Genomic DNA, 24,559 nt, shown 5'->3' on the forward strand with positions numbered 1-24,559 from the left:
TTAATGTATCTGACAATGTTCATGCTCCTCTGTCTGTATGATAACTTCATGTATATGACAATGTTCATGCTCCTGTGTCTGTATGATAACTTAATGTATCTGACAATGTTCATGCTCCTCTGTCTGTATGGGTACTTTGTGTATATGACAATGTCCATGCTCCTGTGTCTGTATGATAACTTCATGTATATGACAATGTACAGTCTTTATGCTCCTATCTGTATGATAACTTCGTGTATATGGCAATGTCCATGAGTCTGTGTCTGTATGATAACTTCATGTATATGACAATGTTCATGCTCCTGTGTCTGTATGGGAACTTCATGTATATGACAATGTCCATGCTCCTGTGTCTGTATGATAACTTCATGTATATGACAATGTTCATGCTCCTGTGTCTGTATGGGTACTTCATGTATATGACAATGTTCATGCTCCTGTGTCTGTATGATAACTTCATGTATATGACAATGTACATGGTCCTGTGTCTGTATGGGAACTTCATGTATATGACAATGTCCATGGTCCTGTGTCTGTAATGGTACTTCATGTACATGACAATGTTCATGCTCCTGTCTGTATGGGAACTTCGTGTATATGACAATGTCCATGCTCCTGTGTCTGTATGATAACTTAATGTATATGACAATGTTCATGCTCCTCTGTCTGTATGGGTACTTTGTGTATATGACAATGTCCATGCTCCTGTGTCTGTATGATAACTTCATGTATATGACAATGTACAGTCTTTATGCTCCTATCTGTATGATAACTTCGTGTATATGGCAATGTCCATGAGTCTGTGTCTGTATGATAACTTCATGTATATGACAATGTTCATGCTCCTGTGTCTGTATGGGAACTTCATGTATATGACAATGTCCATGCTCCTGTGTCTGTATGATAACTTCGTGTATATGGCAATGTCCATGAGTCTGTGTTTGTATGATAACTTCGTGTATATGACAATGTCCATGCTCCTGTGTCTGTATGATAACTTCATGTATATGGCAATGTCCATGAGTCTGTGTCTGTATGATAACTTCGTGTATATGACAATGTCCATGCTCCTGTGTCTGTATGGGTACTTCATGTATATGACAATGTCCATGAGTCTGTGTCTGTATGATCACTTCATGTATACGGTAATGTTCATGCTCCTGTGTCTGTATGATAACTTCATGTATATGACAATGTTCATGCGCCTGTCTGTATGGGAACTTCATGTATCTGACAATGTTCATGCTCCTGTCTGTATGGGAACTTCGTGTATATGGCAATGTCCATGCTCCTGTGTCTGTATGATAACTTCGTGTATATGACAATGTTCATGTGCCTGTGTCTGTATGATAACTTCGTGTATATGGCAATGTTCATGCTCCTGTCTGTATGGGAACATCATGTATATGGCAATGTCCATGCTCCTGTGTCTGTATGATAACTTCGTGTATATGGCAATGTCCATGCTCCTGTGTCTGTATGATAACTTCGTGTATATGGCAATGTCCATGCTCCTGTGTCTGTATGATAACTTCGTGTATATGGCAATATTCATGTGCCTGTGTCTGTATGATAACTTCGTGTATATGGCAATGTTCATGCTCCTGTCTGTATGGGAACATCATGTATATGGCAATGTCCATGCTCCTGTGTCTGTATGATAACTTCGTGTATATGGCAATGTCCATGCTCCTGTGTCTGTATGATAACTTCGTGTATATGGCAATGTCCATGAGTCTGTGTCTGTATGATAACTTCGTGTATATGAGTCCATATGTCTTGAAGCATCCTCCCGAGGCAAGAGTGTGCAGTAGTCCATATGTCTTGAAGCATCCTCCCGAGGCAAGAGTGTGCAGTAGTCCATTTGTCTTGAAGCATCCCCCCGAGGCAAGAGTGTGCAGTAGTCCATATGTCTTGAAGCATCCTCCCGAGGCAAGAGTGTGCAGTAGTCCATATGTCTTGAAGCATCCCCCCGAGGCAAGAGTGTGCAGTAGTCCATATGTCTTGAAGCATCCTCCCGAGGCAAGAGTGTGCAGTAGTCCATATGTCTTGAAGCATCCTCCCGAGGCAAGAGTGTGCAGTAGTCCATATGTCTTGAAGCATCCTCCCGAGGCAAGAGTGTGCAGTAGTCCATTTGTCTTGAAGCATCCCCCCGAGGCAAGAGTGTGCAGTAGTCCATATGTCTTGAAGCATCCTCCCGAGGCAAGAGTGTGCAGTAGTCCATATGTCTTGAAGCATCCTCCCGAGGCAAGAGTGTGCAGTAGTCCATATGTCTTGAAGCATCCCCCCGAGGCAAGAGTGTGCAGTAGTCCATATGTCTTGAAGCATCCTCCCGAGGCAAGAGTGTGCAGTAGTCCATATGTCTTGAAGCATCCTCCCGAGGCAAGAGTGTGCAGTAGTCCATATGTCTTGAAGCATCCTCCTGAGGCAAGAGTGTGCAGTAGTCAATATGTCTTGAAGCATCCTCCCGAGGCAAGAGTGTGCAGTAGTCCATTTGTCTTGAAGCATCCTCCCGAGGCAAAAGTGTGCACCAGTCAATATCACAGCCTCGTGTCCAACCTTCCAGGAGTGTTACATGGCCATGATGTACAGGTAACGCATATACTGCAGGAATATCACATGGACATAAATGTAGTATAGAGGAGTATCGCGTGGACATGTTGTATAGATTGAGCACATACTACAGGAATATCGCGAGGACATGTTGTATAGATTGAGCACTTACTACAGGAGTATCGTGAGGACATGATGCATAGGTTAAGCACATACTACATGAGTATCGTGAGCACATGTTGTATGGAGTATCGCGAGGAAATTTTGTATAGATTGAAAACTTACTACAGGAGTATCGCGAGGACATGTTGTATAGATTGAGCACTTACTACAGGAGTATAGTGAGGACATGTTGTATAGATTGAGCACTTACTACAGGAGTATCGTGAGGACATTTTGTATAGATTGAGCACTTACTACAGGAGTATCGTGAGGACACGTTGTATAGATGGAGCACTTACTACAGGAGTATCGTGAGGACAAGTTGTATAGATTGGGCACTTATTATAGGAGTACCGCGTGGTCATGTTGTAAGCACATACTACAAGAGTGACGTCATGTCTTCAACCCAAGCCTGGATTTTCATGTCTCCTGCCAGGTAGTTATGTTTCCCGAGGCCAGTTTCCACCCTTGCTAGGCTGGAATTTCATGGCTCGATCGAAGCGCCACCAGTTTCTATTACGAATTATGTCCCTTCTATGTTCCTCCTATTGACCAATCAGATTCCATCTCTCATATCACATAGGCGGCGCCGAAGGCGATATGCTCGGTAATCAAGGTCTATATTGTAATAAAATGGTTCTTTCCCCGCGAAGTGCATCAAATCGAGTAAGCACCTTCATTAAAAGCATGAAAGAGTTTACTTAATACCTGTCGACGCCCAGTTGATGGAACACATGCTTTGCAAATCCTGCAGTCGACCGATTATCAGCTCGTTGAAATTCCTGTTGTTAACGAACAGGATGTTTACTTCTTTACGCGATTTTGATAGGACTATGCACAGACTTGTTAGTCCACACTTTTCTCTGTGTCGATTATATCATGTATATTAATGCATAACACAGGTCATCAAATATTGAAGTTGTGGCTCATAAAGATATCATAGTAGGAAATATATAATTATCTTCTTGATGGTGTAGTGTACGTGTTGGGGGGATCTTGTTGATGGTGTAGTGTGCGGGATGGGGACATCTTATTGATGGTGTAGTGTACTGGTTGGGGAAATCTTGTTGATGGTGTAGTGTACAGGTTGGGGAGATCTTGTTGATGGTGTAATGTACTGGTTGGGGAAATCTTGTTGATAGTGTAGTGTACGTGTTGGGTAGATCTTGTTGATGGTGTAGTGTGCGGGATGGGGACATCTTATTGATGGTGTAGTGTACGGGTTGGGGAGATCTTGTTGATGGTGTAATGTACTGGTTGGGGAAATCTTGTTGATAGTGTAGTGTACGTGTTGGGGAGATCTTGTTGATGGTGTAGTGTGCGGGATGGGGACATCTTATTGATGGTGTAGTGTACGTGTTGGGGAGATCTTGTTGATGGTGTAGTGTGCGGGATGGGGACATCTTATTGATGGTGTAGTGTACGTGTTGGGGAGATCTTGTTGATGGTGTAGTGTGCGGGATGGGCACATCTTATTGATGGTGTAGTGTACGTGTTGGGGAGATCTTGTTGATGGTGTAGTGTGCGGGATGGGGACATCTTGTTGATGGTGTAGAGTGCGGGTTGGGGAGATCTTGTTGATGGTGTAGTGTGCGGGTTGGGGAGATCTTGTTGATGGTGTAGTGTGCGGGATGGGGACATTTTGTTGATGGTGTAGTGTGCGGGTTGGGGAGATCTTGTTGATGGTGTAGTGTGCGGGTTGGGGAGATCTTGTTGATGGTGAAGTGTGCGGGTTGGGGAGATCTTGTTGATGGTGTAGTGTGCGGGATGGGGACATCTTGTTGATGGTGTAGTGTGCGGGTTGGGGAGATCTTGTTGATGGTGTAGTGTGCGGGTTGGGGAGATCTTGTTGATGGTGTAGTGTGCGGGATGGGGACATTTTGTTGATGGTGTAGTGTGCGGGTTGGGGAGATCTTGTTGATGGTGTAGTGTGCGGGTTGGGGAGATCTTGTTGATGGTGTAGTGTGCGGGTTGGGAAGATCTTGTTGATGGTGTAGTGTGCGGGATGGGGACATCTTATTGATGGTGTAGTGTACGTGTTGGGGAGATCTTGTTGATGGTGTAGTGTGCGGGATGGGGACATCTTGTTGATGGTGTAGTGTGCGGGTTGGGGAGATCTTGTTGATGGTGTAGTGTGCGGTATGGGGACATCTTATTGATGGTGTAGTGTACGGGTTGGGGAGATCTTGTTGATGGTGTAGTGTGCGGGATGGGGACATCTTGTTGATGGTGTAGTGTGCGGGTTGGGGAGATCTTGTTAATGGTGTAGTGTGCGGGATGGGGACATCTTATTGATGGTGTAGTGTACGTGTTGGGGAGATCTTGTTGATGGTGTAGTGTGCGGGATGGGGACATCTTATTGATGGTGTAGTGTGCGGGTTGGGGAGATCTTGTTGATGGTGTAGTGTACGGGATGGGGACATCTTATTGATGGTGTAGTGTACGGGTTGGGGAGATCTTGTTGATGGTGTAGTGTACGGGTTGGGGAGATCTTGTTGATGGTGTAGTGTGCGGGATGGGGACATCTTATTGATGGTGTAGTGTGCGGGATGGGGACATCTTATTGATGGTGTAGTGTACTGGTTGGGGAAATCGTGTTAATGGTGTAGTGTACAGGTTGGGGAGATCTTGTTGAAGGTGTAGTGTACGGGTTGGGGAGATCTTGTTTTTGATGTTGTGTACGGGTAAGGGAGATCTTGTTGTTGTTGATGTTGTGTACTGGTTGGGGAGATCGTGTTGTTGTTGATGTTGTGTACGGGTTGAGGAGATCGTGTTGTTGTTGATGTTGTGTGCGGGTTTTGGGAGATCTTGTTGTTGTTAATGTTGAGTACGGGTTGGGGAGATCTTGTTGATGGTGTACTGTACGGGTTGGGGAGATCTTGTTGATGTTGTGTACGGGTTGGGGAGATCTTGTTGTTGATGCTGTGTACGGGTTGGGGAGATCTTGTTGTTGATGTTGTGTACGGGTTGGGGAGATTTTGTTTTTGATGTTGTGTACGGGTTGGGGAAATCTTGTTGATGGTGTACTGTACGGGTTTTGGAAATCGTGTTAATAGTATCCAAGAGCAATAGTTGTGACCTAAGATGGTAACTCAGGGTGATGACGGAAGACAAAACTGAGGTGTGAAGTTTAAACAGAACAGGACAGAACTTTGTTTACACTCAGGCCGGGAAACATAGTTTTTTCATAACTTTTATTTTTTTTACAATTAAAATGTTCTTTAAATTTAAACATATTTGAATTTTTAGCATATGTAATTGGAACATATGTGTTTAAAAAAAGGACAAAGAAAAATATAATTCATCACCAACATCGCTCATGTCGCAGAGCTGACACGTTCGTTTACTGACAGGGATTGTGTGCCATCTACCCAGTTCAATTGCCAAATGGTGGCATGAAGCTCTGAACACGAGTAATTATACAGCCAAAGAGAAAGGGATAAATAATAAAGTCTTTTCAAGGACGAGTTCAGTTTTAAATATGCGATATGTGATACCTTTAGAGGAATTTGTAATCTCTGCATTCCATGTTTGAGTTGCTATGTCAGATAATCGTATGGAATTGATAGATTTAGGGACATTAGGAAGAAATGCTTGTTGGCTTCACCAATAATAACTATAGCCCGTTTCATTGAAAACACTTTCCAAACATTTTATACATTTATGACAGCTAGTGTTTGTACAGACTTCATTATATAACATTTGATATAGGATTCTTGATAACTTTTGCTCTTTGCCAGGTATGAGGTTATCCAAAAAACATACCATTCGACATCTGATAGAGTAAATTAAAGGTACTCTTCCAAGTTCTCCATAAAAAAATGTATAAAGGTGTACTTTTCTTAATGTGGAGTAATTTACGGAAAAGATTAACGTGAACAGATTCAATTTGTTTACAGTTTTCAAAACCCCAGATTTCAAATCCATATAATAGAATTGGTTTTATCATAGCATCAAAGAGATATAATTGACATTTTATGGATAGATTAAATGTTCTACTTTTACGAAATACAGAGTACATGGCCTTAGTGGCAGATTCACAATGTATTTTCATAGAGGTTTTGAAAAAGTTTTTATTTGTAAAGTGAATTCCAAGATGTATATAATCGTTAACATATTCGATTGGTGAGCCTTTTAATATATTTTTAACCTTGTCTTTTTTGCACCACCAAAATCTACAATTATTGTTTTACTAGTATTGATATGCAACCTCAATTGTTCACAGTAAAGTGAAAATATATCAAATATATTTTGTAAATTTTGTAAAAGTAAATATAACAGTATCATCTGCAAATAGTAATGCGAACAAAACAACGGATAGATCTGACAGACCATTAAGTGACTTAGATTGAAAACACTGGGGCAGTTTTGAGAATATAAATAATGGTTCCAGATCATTTAGAAACAATGAAAACAGCATTGGAGACAAGTTTTCTCTTTGACGGACACCAATGAGACAAGGGGGTTGTTCTGAATATGCACACACTTTTGTACACACATATGATTTAATGCCACCGTACATATTAACAATAATACGAATAAGTTTCCCGCCAATACCTTGTGCTAATATTTATTTCCATAAATCTATACGGGCCGCCAAATTTGTCAAAACCTTTTTGGAAATCAAAGAAACCACAATACATTTTTTCTTTCTATGTTTTAAGAAATCAATAATTGCATACAGGGTAGAAATATGATCATTTATTGAGTCATGTCTAAAGCCCGCTTGTGTTTCAGACAGAATGTTATTACTTTCAACATAATCATTGGATCTTTTATTTACAACTGAGGTAAACAGTTTTCCGAGGCAACTTACAAGATTTATGGGCCGAAAGTACAGGGTCATCTGACCTCCCTTACCTTTGTAGAGCGGACGAATAATTCCCATCATTGTTCAGGAAACCTCCCTGTAGCAAATAGAAGATTAAATAGTCTGGTATGCAAGGGTAAGAATGTTGGGACTGAAGATTTAATATATTCATTGATAATGTTGCCCTGGCCACATGACGTGTTATTCTTTAGTAGTTTGGTGGCGCATTCAATTTCTTGTTCGCTTATATCAGTGTTCATGTCACTACAATTATTGACATCGAAATTAATATTAAGATCAGTCGAATCATCAATGATAGAGTCAATATTATCTGCATTTAGGTTTTTGAAATAAGGTTATCAATAGGTGGCAAATTTGCGTCGTTGTCTTTCTGGCGTAACATTTTTCAAAATGAGCGGTTGTCATTTATCTGTGAATTAGAAATATTGTTTTGCATTTTGAAGTGATGGCTATTATAGAATTTGAGGAAGGTGTTTTTATAACGTCGACTACTGTTTAAAAGTTGTGTTTTGTTTTGTAAACTTTTATGCTTATTAAAATACCGTTTTGCCTGGTGATACCGTCCCCTACTGATCTCACACTGGTGTCCGAACCAGGGCTAAGATCTATTGCGGGTCTACGCGGCTAATACCATGATTGAGACGCTTCAGGTCAAAAGCTGAATTTGCTGTAAGTAAGAAAATATTGTTTATATTATGCACAATAATATTACAAATATCACCGGGCATCAAAGAATCAATGTAGACATCATACAAGAAATATTACTGTTTTTAATTGATTGTACAAATTCGTCAGCGTGCCTCTTTTCCAAGCGTCTCGCAATGCACGTGGAGTATGTGTTGTCAATTTCAAAGTTTGATTGACAGGTGTCTGTTGTTGATTTGGTTTGACCCGTGGTATTGTTTACATTTGTTGATTCACATTTTAAAGTAAGTGAGTGAGTGAGTGAGTGATTTTATGTCGCTTTTAGCAATATTCCAGCAATATCACGGCGGGGCTCTCTCTGTCACTTATGCCGCAGTCACATATACAACGGTCGCCGGGCGATGTGGGGGCATTAGTGGGTTTCATCGTTGCCCCGGCGCGCCACAGATTTTTGCCCACATCTGTGACACATCGGTGCAGTAGTCAACCAAAGATGATCGGCCGGTGGCTGGAGGGTGTCCCAAGGATTTTGGAAAAAATGGTAGGCTTGTACCGTCCAGTGACTGACCGGACTACAAACTTTGTCCGATTCCCTCGCGGTCTGGCAGGTGCCTAGGGGGTCACTGGTGGGCTGCCGGAAGATGTGTCACAGATCCATTACCGACGAGGGCGTGGACCACCGGTCGCCGCAAGAAAATAACTCTGAGTTATTTTCTTCCGATGTGTCCACCGGGGTCTTCCCGATGTCAAAAACATGGCCAATCCTCACAGATGATCATTCGGCGCCCCGTCGGGTATCTCTCAATTTTGCCGATTTTCAGCCTTTTCGGGCATCGGTTTATATGTGACTCAGGCATTACACACAGCAGTCGTTTGTGAGGGACGGCCTTGACCGACGCCACGACAAGCTGTACAATCCGTCCGCTTCTGTCGATGACCTGAGCCCGTCTCCCCGACTGACATGGTCAGTCAGGTTTTGTTGTTGGAGGTATTATATAACGTGATGCAAGATAAATGCACGTACATACGCAAATTCCAGCGACGTGAGAAGGTGTTAATTGACGTTTATAGATAGTGCTGGGGATTAAGGGGCGTGCCCTGAGAGAGGGGATACTCCGAATGTTTGCTGAATATAATAAACAGTCAAAGAAGATAGAATTTAGGCTCACTTTTGAAACATATTGAAACAATTAGGTATTTTAGATAAATGAAGTTTCAAATAAAAGTATTGAAATGGTTTGCACAATGGCAATACACTGAACATCGTGGAGCTTTTGTCCTCAAAAGTGTTTTAAAAATAGTGACAATATTGAAAGTACAAGTATACAGTTACATGCATGTGACTTGGACAGGCTGACAAGTTGTTGCTACATGCACTGATTGTGACTCACATGGCTGGAATGACATGAGACAAGATATACAGACGCGTACAAGTAAATAGAAGAATAACAGAACTGTCAACACCAGTCAAACAGTTATATATAAAATTAACAAGTTGAGCGGAGATCCCGGCTCACACACAAAAACATTGGACGTTTCCACCCAGTGGCACCTCCTGCTCGCGGTCGCCCTTGCAGTCGGGATGCCAGACTGCTAGATACATTTAGTATCACCGGTATTATATTGGTTAAGGCAATAAACAGTGTAAAGTACACTGATGACGTAGGGACGAACACATAATGTGCGTAATGCGTTGTCGTTTGCATATGAATGTAATATTTTCATGATAAGAGTGAGATCCTTAAAATTGGGAGTGTTATATTGAGCCTAGACTCGGCAAGGCTAGCAGTTGTGGGATGTGATCTGTGCTCAAAGTAGAATGTGCATGCAGAAAAACCTAATCAACTTAAAAAATGTTAACTGGAATGTAATGAAAACTTCAATCATGTGAAATCGGCTTGAAGATATTTGAACGAATCGCATATTGTGTGCCAGAGACCATTGAAGGTTGATCGCACGAAGATACTTAATTTTCGCCGGTATCATAATTGACCACAAAATCACGTTGGCAGAAACAAAGAAGAAGGATACAGACTGTATACACAGTCTCCACAGAAAAAGCTTGGTAAGTAACGAGGCTCCCTAACTGATACTTCTACAATCACTATTAGCACATGGAACGATTTTATCAGTTTCCACAACGAGTACAAATGATTTCAGTGCCTAAATACTCCAAAAGGAATAAATGAAGACATAAGCAGAAAATTATAGGTTTTGAATAACTTGTTGAAATCTATATCTATAGTAATGGTTATCGAACCACAAATTATTAGGAAAATCCTTGAAACCGGGAGTCTGATTTGTATGGGAGGGCTGGAACCAGCAGATAGCATGGATCTGCACTAAATGCGCATAAGCGTAGGGTGTAGGACATGAATAGAGTAAGAGCCTAGCCGATTTCAAACACTTAATCTGACAAGGATGTACCTCCGAGAACAACACATAGTTTGCAATACATACTCGATGTATGAAAACGTGACAAAATTTAAACACAAACGAAACAGTGACTTGATAACAGACAGCATACCTTATATGAACAACACATGTCCGCGAGAATATGTATAAACACTGTGCACGTGGAGAGTGCGAACAAAAGTTCTAATATATTGTGACACATACATATCGGGAGGCACTTACTGAAGAATCTTGACGTTGGCTGATTTGATCTTGGACGTTGGTGGCATGTTTTCCGCCAAGATGGCGGCCGTCTTGACGCTGCTTTGTGTCCTATCACCTGTGAACTACTATTTGCTTTATTGTGAATTTAGGTAGGGGGATCGAATGGTTTGCACTATAAAAATGGAGTAGTGTAGGGGTTGGGGAAACCACGGGTCGAGGAAATCTTGCTGTAGTACGGGTTCGGAACTGTGGACAGTTTATGAGACTCACTGAATATTGCAGAGAGAGAGAGAGAGAGAGAGAGAGAGACAGGGAGAGACAGAGACATTGTAGTTCCAGTATACGGCCTTGTGGATTTTGTTTACTACAAAATTGTAGAAAGGAATGTGCTTCTCATGTTCACTGCAGCCTTCAAACCCGTGGCTTGACGCACACCACTTCCCAGATCAGATCTCACTGAACCGCGTGCACATCCGACTAGTCATGTCAATCCAAGTACGCATTTAGATCCTTCTCTTGGATTCTGTGGCTTGTGGATGCCAGCTAGGCAGTGCTGCTACACCCGGATGGGGTCCTGGCAACAGACATACAATCTGCTGGTATTCGGAGTGGCTTCAAATAGATAATTATGATCAAACACACTGCTCACTACTTCCAAATTCCAGGGTGACAATGTGATCTAGACGAGACTGAACTTTGTCACATGGTGGTGGACCAGAATACACGATGTGTACATATGGCCGCGTAACACGGTGACAATGTGATCTAGACGAGACTGAACTTTGTCACATGGTGGTAGACCAGAATACACGATGTGTACATATGGCCGCGTAACACGGTGACAATGTGATCTAGACAAGACTGAACTTTGTCACATGGTAGTAGACCAGAATACACGATGTGTACATATGGCCGCGTAACACGGTGACAATGTGACCTAGACGAGACTGAACTTTGTCACATGGTGGTAGACCAGAATACATGTGTACATATGGCCGCGTAACACGGTGACAATGTGACCTAGACGAGACTGAACTTTGTCACATGGTGGTAGACCAGAATACATGTGTACATATGGCCGCGTAACACGGTGACAATGTGACCTAGACGAGACTGAACTTTGTCACATGGTGGTAGACCAGAATACATGTGTACATATGGCCGCGTAACACGGTGACAATGTGACCTAGACGAGACTGAACGTTGTCACATGGTGGTAGACCAGAATACATGTGTACATATGGCCGCGTAACACGGTGACAATGTGACCTAGACGAGACTGAACGTTGTCACATGGTGGTAGACCAGAATACATGATGTGTACATATGGCCGCGTAACACGGTGACAATGTGACCTAGACGAGACTGAACTTTGTCACATGGTGGTAGACCAGAATACATGTGTACATATGGCCGCGTAACACGGTGACAATGTGACCTAGACGAGACTGAACTTTGTCACATGGTGGTAGACCAGAATACATGTGTACATATGGCCGCGTAACACGGTGACAATGTGACCTAGACGAGACTGAACTTTGTCACATGGTGGTAGACCAGAATACATGTGTACATATGGCCGCGTAACACGGTGACAATGTGACCTAGACGAGACTGAACGTTGTCACATGGTGGTAGACCAGAATACATGTGTACATATGGCCGCGTAACACGGTGACAATGTGACCTAGACGAGACTGAACGTTGTCACATGGTGGTAGACCAGAATACATGATGTGTACATATGGCCGCGTAACACGGTGACAATGTGACCTAGACGAGACTGAACTTTGTCACATGGTGGTAGACCAGAATACATGTGTACATATGGCCGCGTAACACGGTGACAATGTGACCTAGACGAGACTGAACTTTGTCACATGGTGGTAGACCAGAATACATGTGTACATATGGCCGCGTAACACGGTGACAATGTGACCTAGACGAGACTGAACGTTGTCACATGGTGGTAGACCAGAATACATGTGTACATATGGCCGCGTAACACGGTGACAATGTGACCTAGACGAGACTGAACGTTGTCACATGGTGGTAGACCAGAATACATGATGTGTACATATGGCCGCGTAACACGGTGACAATGTGACCTAGACGAGACTGAACTTTGTCACATGGTGGTAGACCAGAATACATGTGTACATATGGCCGCGTAACACGGTGACAATGTGACCTAGACGAGACTGAACTTTGTCACATGGTGGTAGACAAGAATACATGTGTACATATGGCCGCGTAACACGGTGACCTCGGTGAGAACTTGGCACAAAGTGGTTTATAGGTGACAGTGTGTTTGTCACATTATGGTAGACATCGTGACATTGCGACAATTGAGTAGGTGATATGATGAAGCATATATGATAATGTTACGCCCTCAGATACATATGGCAGTGCCTGACGTGGTATCACAGTGACAATGTGACCCAGAAGTGACCGAGGCTTACTCGATCCCGGGAATTGGGATTACCTACACGTGCCATCAGTCTAGACGTCTGACCATCGCCATTTCCCCTCAAGATGTAATGTGATTACATTCAGCTCTTTATCACCGTGTAGCGATTAATAACTCTGTGTTAAACGGCGGCCGCCATATTGATTTCAGCGCTGGGACTCCCCGTCGTGGTTCCAAGTTGCAAATCTAGTGTCTGTGGACAGGTAGTGTTCCTTCAGGGATTACTTGAAAGGGAAATGTATTCTGTAATTATGTGTCTGGGCGACAAGATAGTCTCTCGCAAAATTTGATTGCACAAATAGAAGATTACATCTTCCTTGCGAATATCTCTTTCCTCCTAAATGAACCTTTTGTGCTGTGATGTAAGTGTCCCTGCAGTGTGTGTGGTCATCAGGAACTCCATTTTGCATTTTTTTCATCTCAGCAGACGACAAAGATCCTTGATGTTAGTAGCGAGCCCGTACATCACAGAGCCGATCAGCAAGGATATGGATATAGCTCCCCCATCCCCTAAAACACACACACACACACACACACACACACACACACACACACACACACACACACACACACACACACACACACACACACACACACACACACACACACACACACACACACACACACACACACACACACACACACAAACACACACACACACACACACACACACACACACACACACACACACACACACAAGCACGCACGTACGCACACACACACACATGCACGCACACATGCACACACACACACACACATGCACGCGACACGCACACACACACGCACTAATGCACGCACACACACTAACGCACGCACGCACACGCACTCACAATTTGTCCGCATATCATAAGCATATCACAACGACACCAGCCATAAGATCTACAACAGCAGTATGCCAGACCGACACCTGCGACGACATCTACAGAAGCAGCATTTCCCGCAGACACCCTCCGTACACACAGCATCTACAGTAGCAGCATTTCCCGAAGACACCCTCCGTACACACGACATCTACAGTATCAGACTGTCATACCGAGACCAGTAAAGACATCTACAGCAGCAGTATGTCACACCGACATCAGCATTGACGTTCAGTTAACACAAACTTCACATATCACATTGACACCAGCATTGACATACAATTAACACATACTTCACATGTCACATTGACACCAGCATTGACATACAATTAACACATACTTCACATGTCACATTGACACCAGCATTGACATACAATTAACACATACTTCACATGTCACATTGACACCAGCATTGACATACAATTAACACATACTTCACATGTCACATTGACACCAGCATTGACATACAATTAACACATACTTCACATGTCACATTGACACCAGCATTGACATACAATTAACACATACTTCACATGTCACATTGAGACCAGCATTGACATACAATTAACACATACTTCACATGTCACATTGACACCAGCATTGACATACAATTAACACATACTTCACATGTCACATTGACACCAGCATTGACATACAATTAACACATACTTCACATGTCACATTGACACCAGCATTGACATACAATTAACACATACTTCACATGTCACATTGACACAAGCATTGACATACAATTAACACATACTTCACATGTCACATTGACACCATCGTTGACATACAGTTGACACATACTTCACATGTCACACCGACATCAGCATTGAAGTTCAGTTAACACATACTTCACATGTCACATTGACACCAGCATTGACATACAGTTAACACATACTTCACATGTCACGTTGACACCAGCATTGACATACAGTTAACACATACTTCACATGTCACATTGACACCAGCATTGACATACAGTTAACACATACCTCACATGTCACATTGACACCAGCATTCACATACAGTTAACACACACTTCACATGTCAAATTGACACCAGCATTGACATACAGTTAACACAAACTTCACATGTCACATTGACACCAGCATTGACATCTCGTTGACACATACTTCACATGTCACATTGACACCAGCATTGACATACAGTTGACACATACCTCACATGTTACATTGACACCAGCATTGACATACAGTTAACACAAACTTCACATGTTACATTGACACCAGCATTCACATACAGTTAACTCATACTTCACATTTCACATTGACACCAGCATTGACATACAGTTAACAAATACCTCACATGTTACATTGACACCAGCATTGACATACAGTTAACACAAACTTCACATGTTACATTGACACCAGCATTCACATACAGTTAACACATACTTCACATTTCACATTGACACCAGCATTGACATACAGTTAACAAATACCTCACGTTACATTGACACCGGCATTGACATACAGTTGACACATACCTCACATCTCACACCCTCACCAACCTTGGCATACAGTTGACACTTACTTCACATCTCACACCCTCACCAACCTTGGCATTCAGTTGACACTTACTTCACATCTCACACCCTCACCAACCTTGGCATACAGTTGACACATACTTCACATCTCACACCCTCACCAACCTTGGCATTCAGTTGACACTTACTTCACATCTCACATCCTCACCAACCTTGGCATACAGTTGACACACACTTCACATCTCACACCCTCACCAACCTTGGCATTCAGTTGACACTTACTTCACACCTCACACCCTCACCAACCTTGGCATTCAGTTGACACTTAACTCACATCTCACATCCTCACCAACCTTGGCATACAGTTGACACATACTTCACATCTCACACCCTCACCAACCTTAGCATTCAGTTGACACATACCTCACATCTCACATCCTCACCAACCTTGGCATTCAGTTGACACATACCTCACATCTCACACCCTCACCAACCTTGGCATACAGTTGACACACACTTCACATCTCACACCCTCACCAACCTTGGCATACAGTTGACACATACCTCACGTCTCACACCCTCACCAACCTTGGCACTCAGTTGACACACACTTCACATCTCACACCCTCACCAACCTTGGCATTCAGTTGACACTTACTTCACATCTCACACCCTCACCAACCTTGGCATTCAGTTGACACTTAACTCACATCTCACACCCTCACCAACCTTGGCATACAGTTGACACATACTTCACATCTCACACCCTCACCAACCTTGGCATTCAGTTGACACTTACTTCACATCTCACACCCTCACCAATCTTGGCATTCAGTTGACACATACCTCACAACTCACACCCTCTCCAACCTTGGCATACAGTTGACACATACTTCACATCTCACACCCTCACCAACCTTGGCATTCAGTTGACACACACTTCACATCTCACACCCTCACCAACCTTGGCATACAATTGACACATACCTCACATCTCACACCCTCACCAACCTTGGCATACAGTTGACACTTACTTCACATCTCACATCCTCACCAACCTTGGCATACAGTTGACACATACCTCACATCTCACATCCTCACCAACCTTGGCATACAGTTGACACATACCTCACATCTCACACCCTCACCAACCTTGGCATTCAGTTGACACTTACTTCACATCTCACACCCTCACCAACCTTGGCATACAGTTGACACTTACTTCACATCTCACACCTTCACCAACCTTGGCATACAGTTGACACTTACTTCACATCTCACACCCTCACCAACCTTGGCATACAGTTGACACACACTTCACATCTCACACCCTCACCAACCTTGGCATACAATTGACACATACCTCACATCTCACACCCTCACCAACCTTGGCATACAGTTGACACTTACTTCACATCTCACATCCTCACCAACCTTGGCATACAGTTGACACATACCTCACATCTCACATCCTCACCAACCTTGGCATACAGTTGACACATACCTCACATCTCACACCCTCACCAACCTTGGCATTCAGTTGACACTTACTTCACATCTCACACCCTCACCAACCTTGGCATACAGTTGACACTTACTTCACATCTCACACCTTCACCAACCTTGGCATACAGTTGACACTTACTTCACATCTCACACCCTCACCAACCTTGGCATACAGTTGACACATACTTCACATCTCACACCCTCACTAACCTTGGCAAACAGTTGACACTTACTTCACATCTCATACCCTCACCAACCTTGGCATACAGTTGACACACACCTCACATCTCACACCCTCACCAACCTTGGCATTCAGTTGACACACACTTCACATCTCACATCCTCACCAACCTTGGCATTCAGTTGACACTTACTTCACATCTCACACCCTCACCAACCTTGGCATACAGTTGACACATACCTCACATCTCACACCCTCACCAACCTTGGCATTCAGTTGACACATACTTCATATCTCACACTCTCACCAACCTTGGCATTCCGTTGACACTTACTTCACATCTCACATCCTCACCAACCTTGGCATACAGTTGACACATACTTCACATCTCACACCCTCACGAACCTTGGCATTCAGTTGACAAATACCTCACATCTCACACCCTCACCAACCTTGGCATACAGTTGACACACACCTCACATCTCACACCCTCACCAACCTTGGCATTCAGTTGACACACACTTCACATCTCACATCCTCACCAACCTTGGCATTCAGTTGACACTTACTTCACATCTCACACCCTCACCAACCTTGGCATACAGTTGACACATACCTCACATCTCACACCCTCACCAACCTTGGCATTCAGTTGACACACACTTCACATCTCACATCCTCACCAACCTTGGCATTCAGTTGACACTTACTTCACATCTCACACCCTCACCAATCTTGGCATACAGTTGACACATACCTCACATCTCACATCCTCACCAACCTTGGCATACAGTTGACACATACTTCACATCTCACATCCTCACCAACCTTGGCATTCAGTTGACACATACCTCACATCTCACACCCTCACCAAACTTGGCATTCAGTTGACACATACTTCATATCTCACACCCTCACCAACCTTGGCATTCAGTTGACACATACCTCACATCTCACACCCTCACCAACCTTGGCATTCAGTTGACACACACTTCACATCTCACATCCTCACCAACCTTGGCATTCAGTTGACACTTACTTCACATCTCACACCCTCACCAACCTTGGCATTCAGTTGACACTTACTTCACATCTCACACCCTCACCAACCTTGGTATTCAGTTGACACATACCTCACAACTCACACCCTCTCCAACCTTGGCATACAGTTGACACATACCCCACATCTCACACCCTCACCAACCTTGGCATTCAGTTGACACTTAACTCACATCTCACATCCTCACCAACCTTGGCATACAGTTGACACATACCTCACATCTCACACCCTCACCAATCTTGGCATACAGTTGACACATACCTCACATCTCACACCCTCACCAACCTTGGCATTCAGTTGACACTTACTTCACATCTCACACCCTCACCAACCTTGGCATTCAGTTGACACATACCTCACATCTCACACCCTCACCAACCTTGGCATTCAGTTGACACATACTTCATATCTCACACCCTCACCAACCTTGGCATTCAGTTGACAAATACCTCACATCTCACACCCTCACCAACCTTGACATACAGTTGACACATACCTCACATCTCACATCCTCACCAACCTTGGCATTCAGTTGACACTTACTTCACATCTCACATCCTCACCAACCTTGGCATACAGTTGACACATACCTCACATCTCACATCCTCACCAACCTTGGCATACAGTTGACACATACTTAACATCTCACACCCTCACCAACCTTGGCATTCAGTTGACACATACCTCACATCTCACACCCTCACCAACCTTGGCATTCAGTTGACACATACTTCATATCTCACACCCTCACCAACCTTGGCATCCAGTTGACACATACCTCACATCTCACACCCTCACCAACCTTGGCATTCAGTTGACACACACTTCACATCTCAAATCCTCACCAACCTTGGCATTCAGTTGACACTTACTTCACATCTCACACCCTCACCAAACCTTGGCATACAGTTGACACATACCTCACATCTCACACCCTCACCAACCTTGGCATTCAGTTGACACACACTTCACATCTCACATCCTCACCAACCTTGGCATACAGTTGACACTTACTTCACATCTCACACCCTCACCAAACCTGGCATACAGTTGACACATACCTCACATCTCACACCCTCACCAACCTTGGCATTCAGTTGACACACACTTCACATCTCACATCCTCACCAACCTTGGCATTCAGTTGACACTTACTTCACATCTCACACCCTCACCAACCTTGGCATACAGTTGACACATACCTCACATCTCACACCCTCACCAACCTTGGCATTCAGATGACACACACTTCACATCTCACATCCTCACCAACCTTGGCATTCAGTTGACACTTACTTCACATCTCACACCCTCACCAACCTTGGCATACAGTTGACACATACCTCACATCTCACACCCTCACAAACCTTGGCATTCAGTTGACACACACTTCACATCTCACATCCTCACCAACCTTGGCATACAGTTGACACATACCTCACATCTCACATCCTCACCAACCTTGGCATTCAGTTGACAAATACCTCACATCTCACACCCTCACCAACCTTGGCATACAGTTGACACATACCTCACATCTCACATCCTCACCAACCTTGGCATACAGTTTACACATACTTCACATCTCACATCCTCACCAACCTTGGCATTCAGTTGACACATACCTCACATCTCACACCCTCACCAACCTTGGCATTCAGTTGACACATACTTCATATCTCACACTCTCACCAACCTTGGCATTCAGTTGACAAATACCTCACATCTCACACCTTCACCAACCTTGGCATACAGTTGACACATACCTCACATCTCACATCCTCACCAACCTTGGCATTCAGTTGACACACACTTCACATCTCACATCCTCACCAACCTTGGCATTCAGTTGACACTTACTTCACATCTGACACCCTCACCAACCTTGGCATACAGTTGACACATACCTCACATCTCACACCCTCACCAACCTTGGCATTCAGTTGACACACACTTCACATCTCACATCCTCACCAACCTTGGCATTCAGTTGACACTTACTTGACATCTCACACCCTCACCAACCTTGGCATACAGTTGACACATACTTCACATCTCACACCCTCACCAACCTTGGCATTCAGTTGACACACACTTCACATCTCACATCCTCACCAACCTTGGCATTCAGTTGACACTTAACTCACATCTCACACCCTCACCAACCTTGGCATACAGTTGACACATACCTCACATCTCACACCCTCACCAACCTTGGCATACAGTTGACACATACCTCACATCTCACATCCTCACCAACCTTGGCATACAGTTGACACATACTTCACATCTAACACCCTCACCAACCTTGGCATTCAGTTGACACATACCTCACATCTCACACCCTCACCAAACTTGGCATACAGTTGACACATACTTCATATCTCACACCCTCACCAACCTTGGCATTCAGTTGACACATACCTCACATCTCACACCCTCACCAACCTTGGCATTCAGTTGACACATACTTCATATCTCACACCCTCACCAACCTTGGCATTCCGTTGACACTTACTTCACATCTCACATCCTCACCAACCTTGGCATACAGTTGACACATACTTCACATCTCACACCCTCACGAACCTTGGCATTCAGTTGACAAATACCTCACATCTCACACCCTCACCAACCTTGGCATACAGTTGACACACACCTCACATCTCACACCCTCACCAACCTTGGCATTCAGTTGACACACACTTCACATCTCACATCCTCACCAACCTTGGCATTCAGTTGACACTTACTTCACATCTCACACCCTCACCAACCTTGGCATACAGTTGACACATACCTCACATCTCACACCCTCACCAACCTTGGCATTCAGTTGACACACACTTCACATCTCACATCCTCACCAACCTTGGCATTCAGTTGACACATACTTCACATCTCACACCCTCACCAACCTTGGCATTCAGTTGACACACACTTCACATCTCACATCCTCACCAACCTTGGCATTCAGTTGACACTTAACTCACATCTCACACCCTCACCAACCTTGGCATACAGTTGACACATACCTCACATCTCACACCCTCACCAACCTTGGCATACAGTTGACACATACCTCACATCTCACATCCTCACCAACCTTGGCATACAGTTGACACATACTTCACATCTCACACCCTCACCAACCTTGGCATTCAGTTGACACATACCTCACATCTCACACCCTCACCAAACTTGGCATACAGTTGACACATACTTCATATCTCACACCCTCACCAACCTTGGCATTCAGTTGACACATACCTCACATCTCACACCCTCACCAACCTTGGCATTCAGTTGACACATACTTCATATCTCACACCCTCACCAACCTTGGCATTCCGTTGACACTTACTTCACATCTCACATCCTCACCAACCTTGGCATACAGTTGACACATACTTCACATCTCACACCCTCACGAACCTTGGCATTCAGTTGACAAATACCTCACATCTCACACCCTCACCAACCTTGGCATACAGTTGACACACACCTCACATCTCACATCCTCACCAACCTTGGCATTCAGTTGACACACACTTCACATCTCACATCCTCACCAACCTTGGCATTCAGTTGACACTTACTTCACATCTCACACCCTCACCAACCTTGGCATACAGTTGACACATACCTCACATCTCACACCCTCACCAACCTTGGCATTCAGTTGACACACACTTCACATCTCACATCCTCACCAACCTTGGCATTCAGTTGACACTTACTTCACATCTCACACCCTCACCAATCTTGGCATACAGTTGACACATACCTCACATCTCACATCCTCACCAACCTTGGCATACAGTTGACACATACTTCACATCTCACATCCTCACCAACCTTGGCATTCAGTTGACACATCCCTCACATCTCACACCCTCACCAAACTTGGCATTCAGTTGACACATACTTCATATCTCACACCCTCACCAACCTTGGCATTCAGTTGACACATACCTCACATCTCACACCCTCACCAACCTTGGCATTCAGTTGACACACACTTCACATCTCACATCCTCACCAACCTTGGCATTCAGTTGACACTTACTTCACATCTCACACCCTCACCAACCTTGGCATTCAGTTGACACATACCTCACATCTCACACCCTCACCAACCTTGGCATTCAGTTGACACATACCCCACATTTCACACCCTCACCAACCTTGGCATTCAGTTGACACTTAACTCACATCTCACATCCTCACCAACCTTGGCATACAGTTGACACATACCTCACATCTCACACCCTCACCAATCTTGGCATACAGTTGACACATACCTCACATCTCACACCCTCACCAACCTTGGCATTCAGTTGACACTTACTTCACATCTCACACCCTCACCAACCTTGGCATTCAGTTGACACATACCTCACATCTCACACCCTCACCAACCTTGGCATTCAGTTGACACATACTTCATATCTCACACCCTCACCAACCTTGGCATTCAGTTGACAAATACCTCACATCTCACACCCTCACCAACCTTGACATACAGTTGACACATACCTCACATCTCACATCCTCACCAACCTTGGCATTCAGTTGACAAATACCTCACATCTCACACCCTCACCAACCTTGGCATACAGTTGACACATACCTCACATCTCACATCCTCACCAACCTTGGCATACAGTTTACACATACTTCACATCTCACATCCTCACCAACCTTGGCATTCAGTTGACACATACCTCACATCTCACACCCTCACCAACCTTGGCATTCAGTTGACACATACTTCATATCTCACACTCTCACCAACCTTGGCATTCAGTTGACAAATACCTCACATCTCACACCTTCACCAACCTTGGCATACAGTTGACACATACCTCACATCTCACATCCTCACCAACCTTGGCATTCAGTTGACACACACTTCACATCTCACATCCTCACCAACCTTGGCATTCAGTTGACACTTACTTCACATCTGACACCCTCACCAACCTTGGCATACAGTTGACACATACCTCACATCTCACACCCTCACCAACCTTGGCATTCAGTTGACACACACTTCACATCTCACATCCTCACCAACCTTGGCATTCAGTTGACACTTACTTGACATCTCACACCCTCACCAACCTTGGCATACAGTTGACACATACTTCACATCTCACACCCTCACCAACCTTGGCATTCAGTTGACACACACTTCACATCTCACATCCTCACCAACCTTGGCATTCAGTTGACACTTAACTCACATCTCACACCCTCACCAACCTTGGCATACAGTTGACACATACCTCACATCTCACACTCTCACCAACCTTGGCATACAGTTGACACATACCTCACATCTCACATCCTCACCAACCTTGGCATACAGTTGACACATACTTCACATCTCACACCCTCACCAACCTTGGCATTCAGTTGACACATACCTCACATCTCACACCCTCACCAAACTTGGCATTCAGTTGACACATACTTCATATCTCACACCCTCACCAACCTTGGCATTCAGTTGACACATACCCCACATCTCACACCCTCACCAACCTTGGCATTCAGTTGACACATACTTCATATCTCACACCCTCACCAACCTTGGCATTCCGTTGACACTTACTTCATATCTCACACCCTCACCAACCTTGGCATTCCGTTGACACTTACTTCACATCTCACATCCTCACCAACCTTGGCATACAGTTGACACATACTTCACATCTCACACCCTCACCAACCTTGGCATACAGTTGACACATACCTCACATCTCACACCCTCACCAACCTTGGCATTCAGTTGACACACACTTCACATCTCACATCCTCACGAACCTTGGCATTCAGTTGACACTTACTTCACATCTCACACCCTCACCAATCTTGGCATACAGTTGACACATACCTCACATCTCACATCCTCACCAACCTTGGCATACAGTTGACACATACTTCACATCTCACATCCTCACCAACCTTGGCATTCAGTTGACACATCCCTCACATCTCACACCCTCACCAAACTTGGCATTCAGTTGACACATACTTCATATCTCACACCCTCACCAACCTTGGCATTCAGTTGACACATACCTCACATCTCACACCCTCACCAACCTTGGCATTCAGTTGACACACACTTCACATCTCACATCCTCACCA

The 24,559-nt window shown here is 44.1% G+C and overlaps 2 protein-coding genes across 2 annotated transcripts; one reads left to right on the plus strand and one right to left on the minus strand.

The window, feature by feature from the left end:
• Window positions 1-1,635: 1,635 nt before the first annotated feature.
• Window positions 1,636-2,640, plus strand: LOC125377481 (proline-rich protein 4-like). Its single transcript, XM_048391062.1, has one exon. It carries the CDS (start codon window positions 1,636-1,638, stop codon window positions 2,638-2,640), a length of 1,005 nt encoding a protein of 334 aa, XP_048247019.1.
• A 1,547-nt stretch (window positions 2,641-4,187) lies between these two features.
• Window positions 4,188-4,934, minus strand: LOC125377482 (extensin-like). Its single transcript, XM_048391063.1, has one exon. It carries the CDS (start codon window positions 4,932-4,934, stop codon window positions 4,188-4,190), a length of 747 nt encoding a protein of 248 aa, XP_048247020.1.
• Between the last annotated feature and the right edge of the window lie 19,625 nt (window positions 4,935-24,559).

Source organism: Haliotis rufescens, unplaced genomic scaffold (assembly GCF_023055435.1).
Source record: "Haliotis rufescens isolate VD_foot unplaced genomic scaffold, xgHalRufe1.0.p SCAF_9, whole genome shotgun sequence".
In the NCBI taxonomy this organism is placed as follows: domain Eukaryota; kingdom Metazoa; phylum Mollusca; class Gastropoda; order Lepetellida; family Haliotidae; genus Haliotis; species Haliotis rufescens.

Bases quoted from the DNA above. Each gene is read 5' to 3' on its own strand.
- LOC125377481 (XM_048391062.1), top strand. From the start codon at position 1,636: ATGTCCATGCTCCTGTGTCTGTATGATAACTTCGTGTATATGGCAATG.
- LOC125377482 (XM_048391063.1), bottom strand. From the start codon at position 4,934: ATGTCCCCATCCCGCACACTACACCATCAACAAGATCTCCCCAACCCG.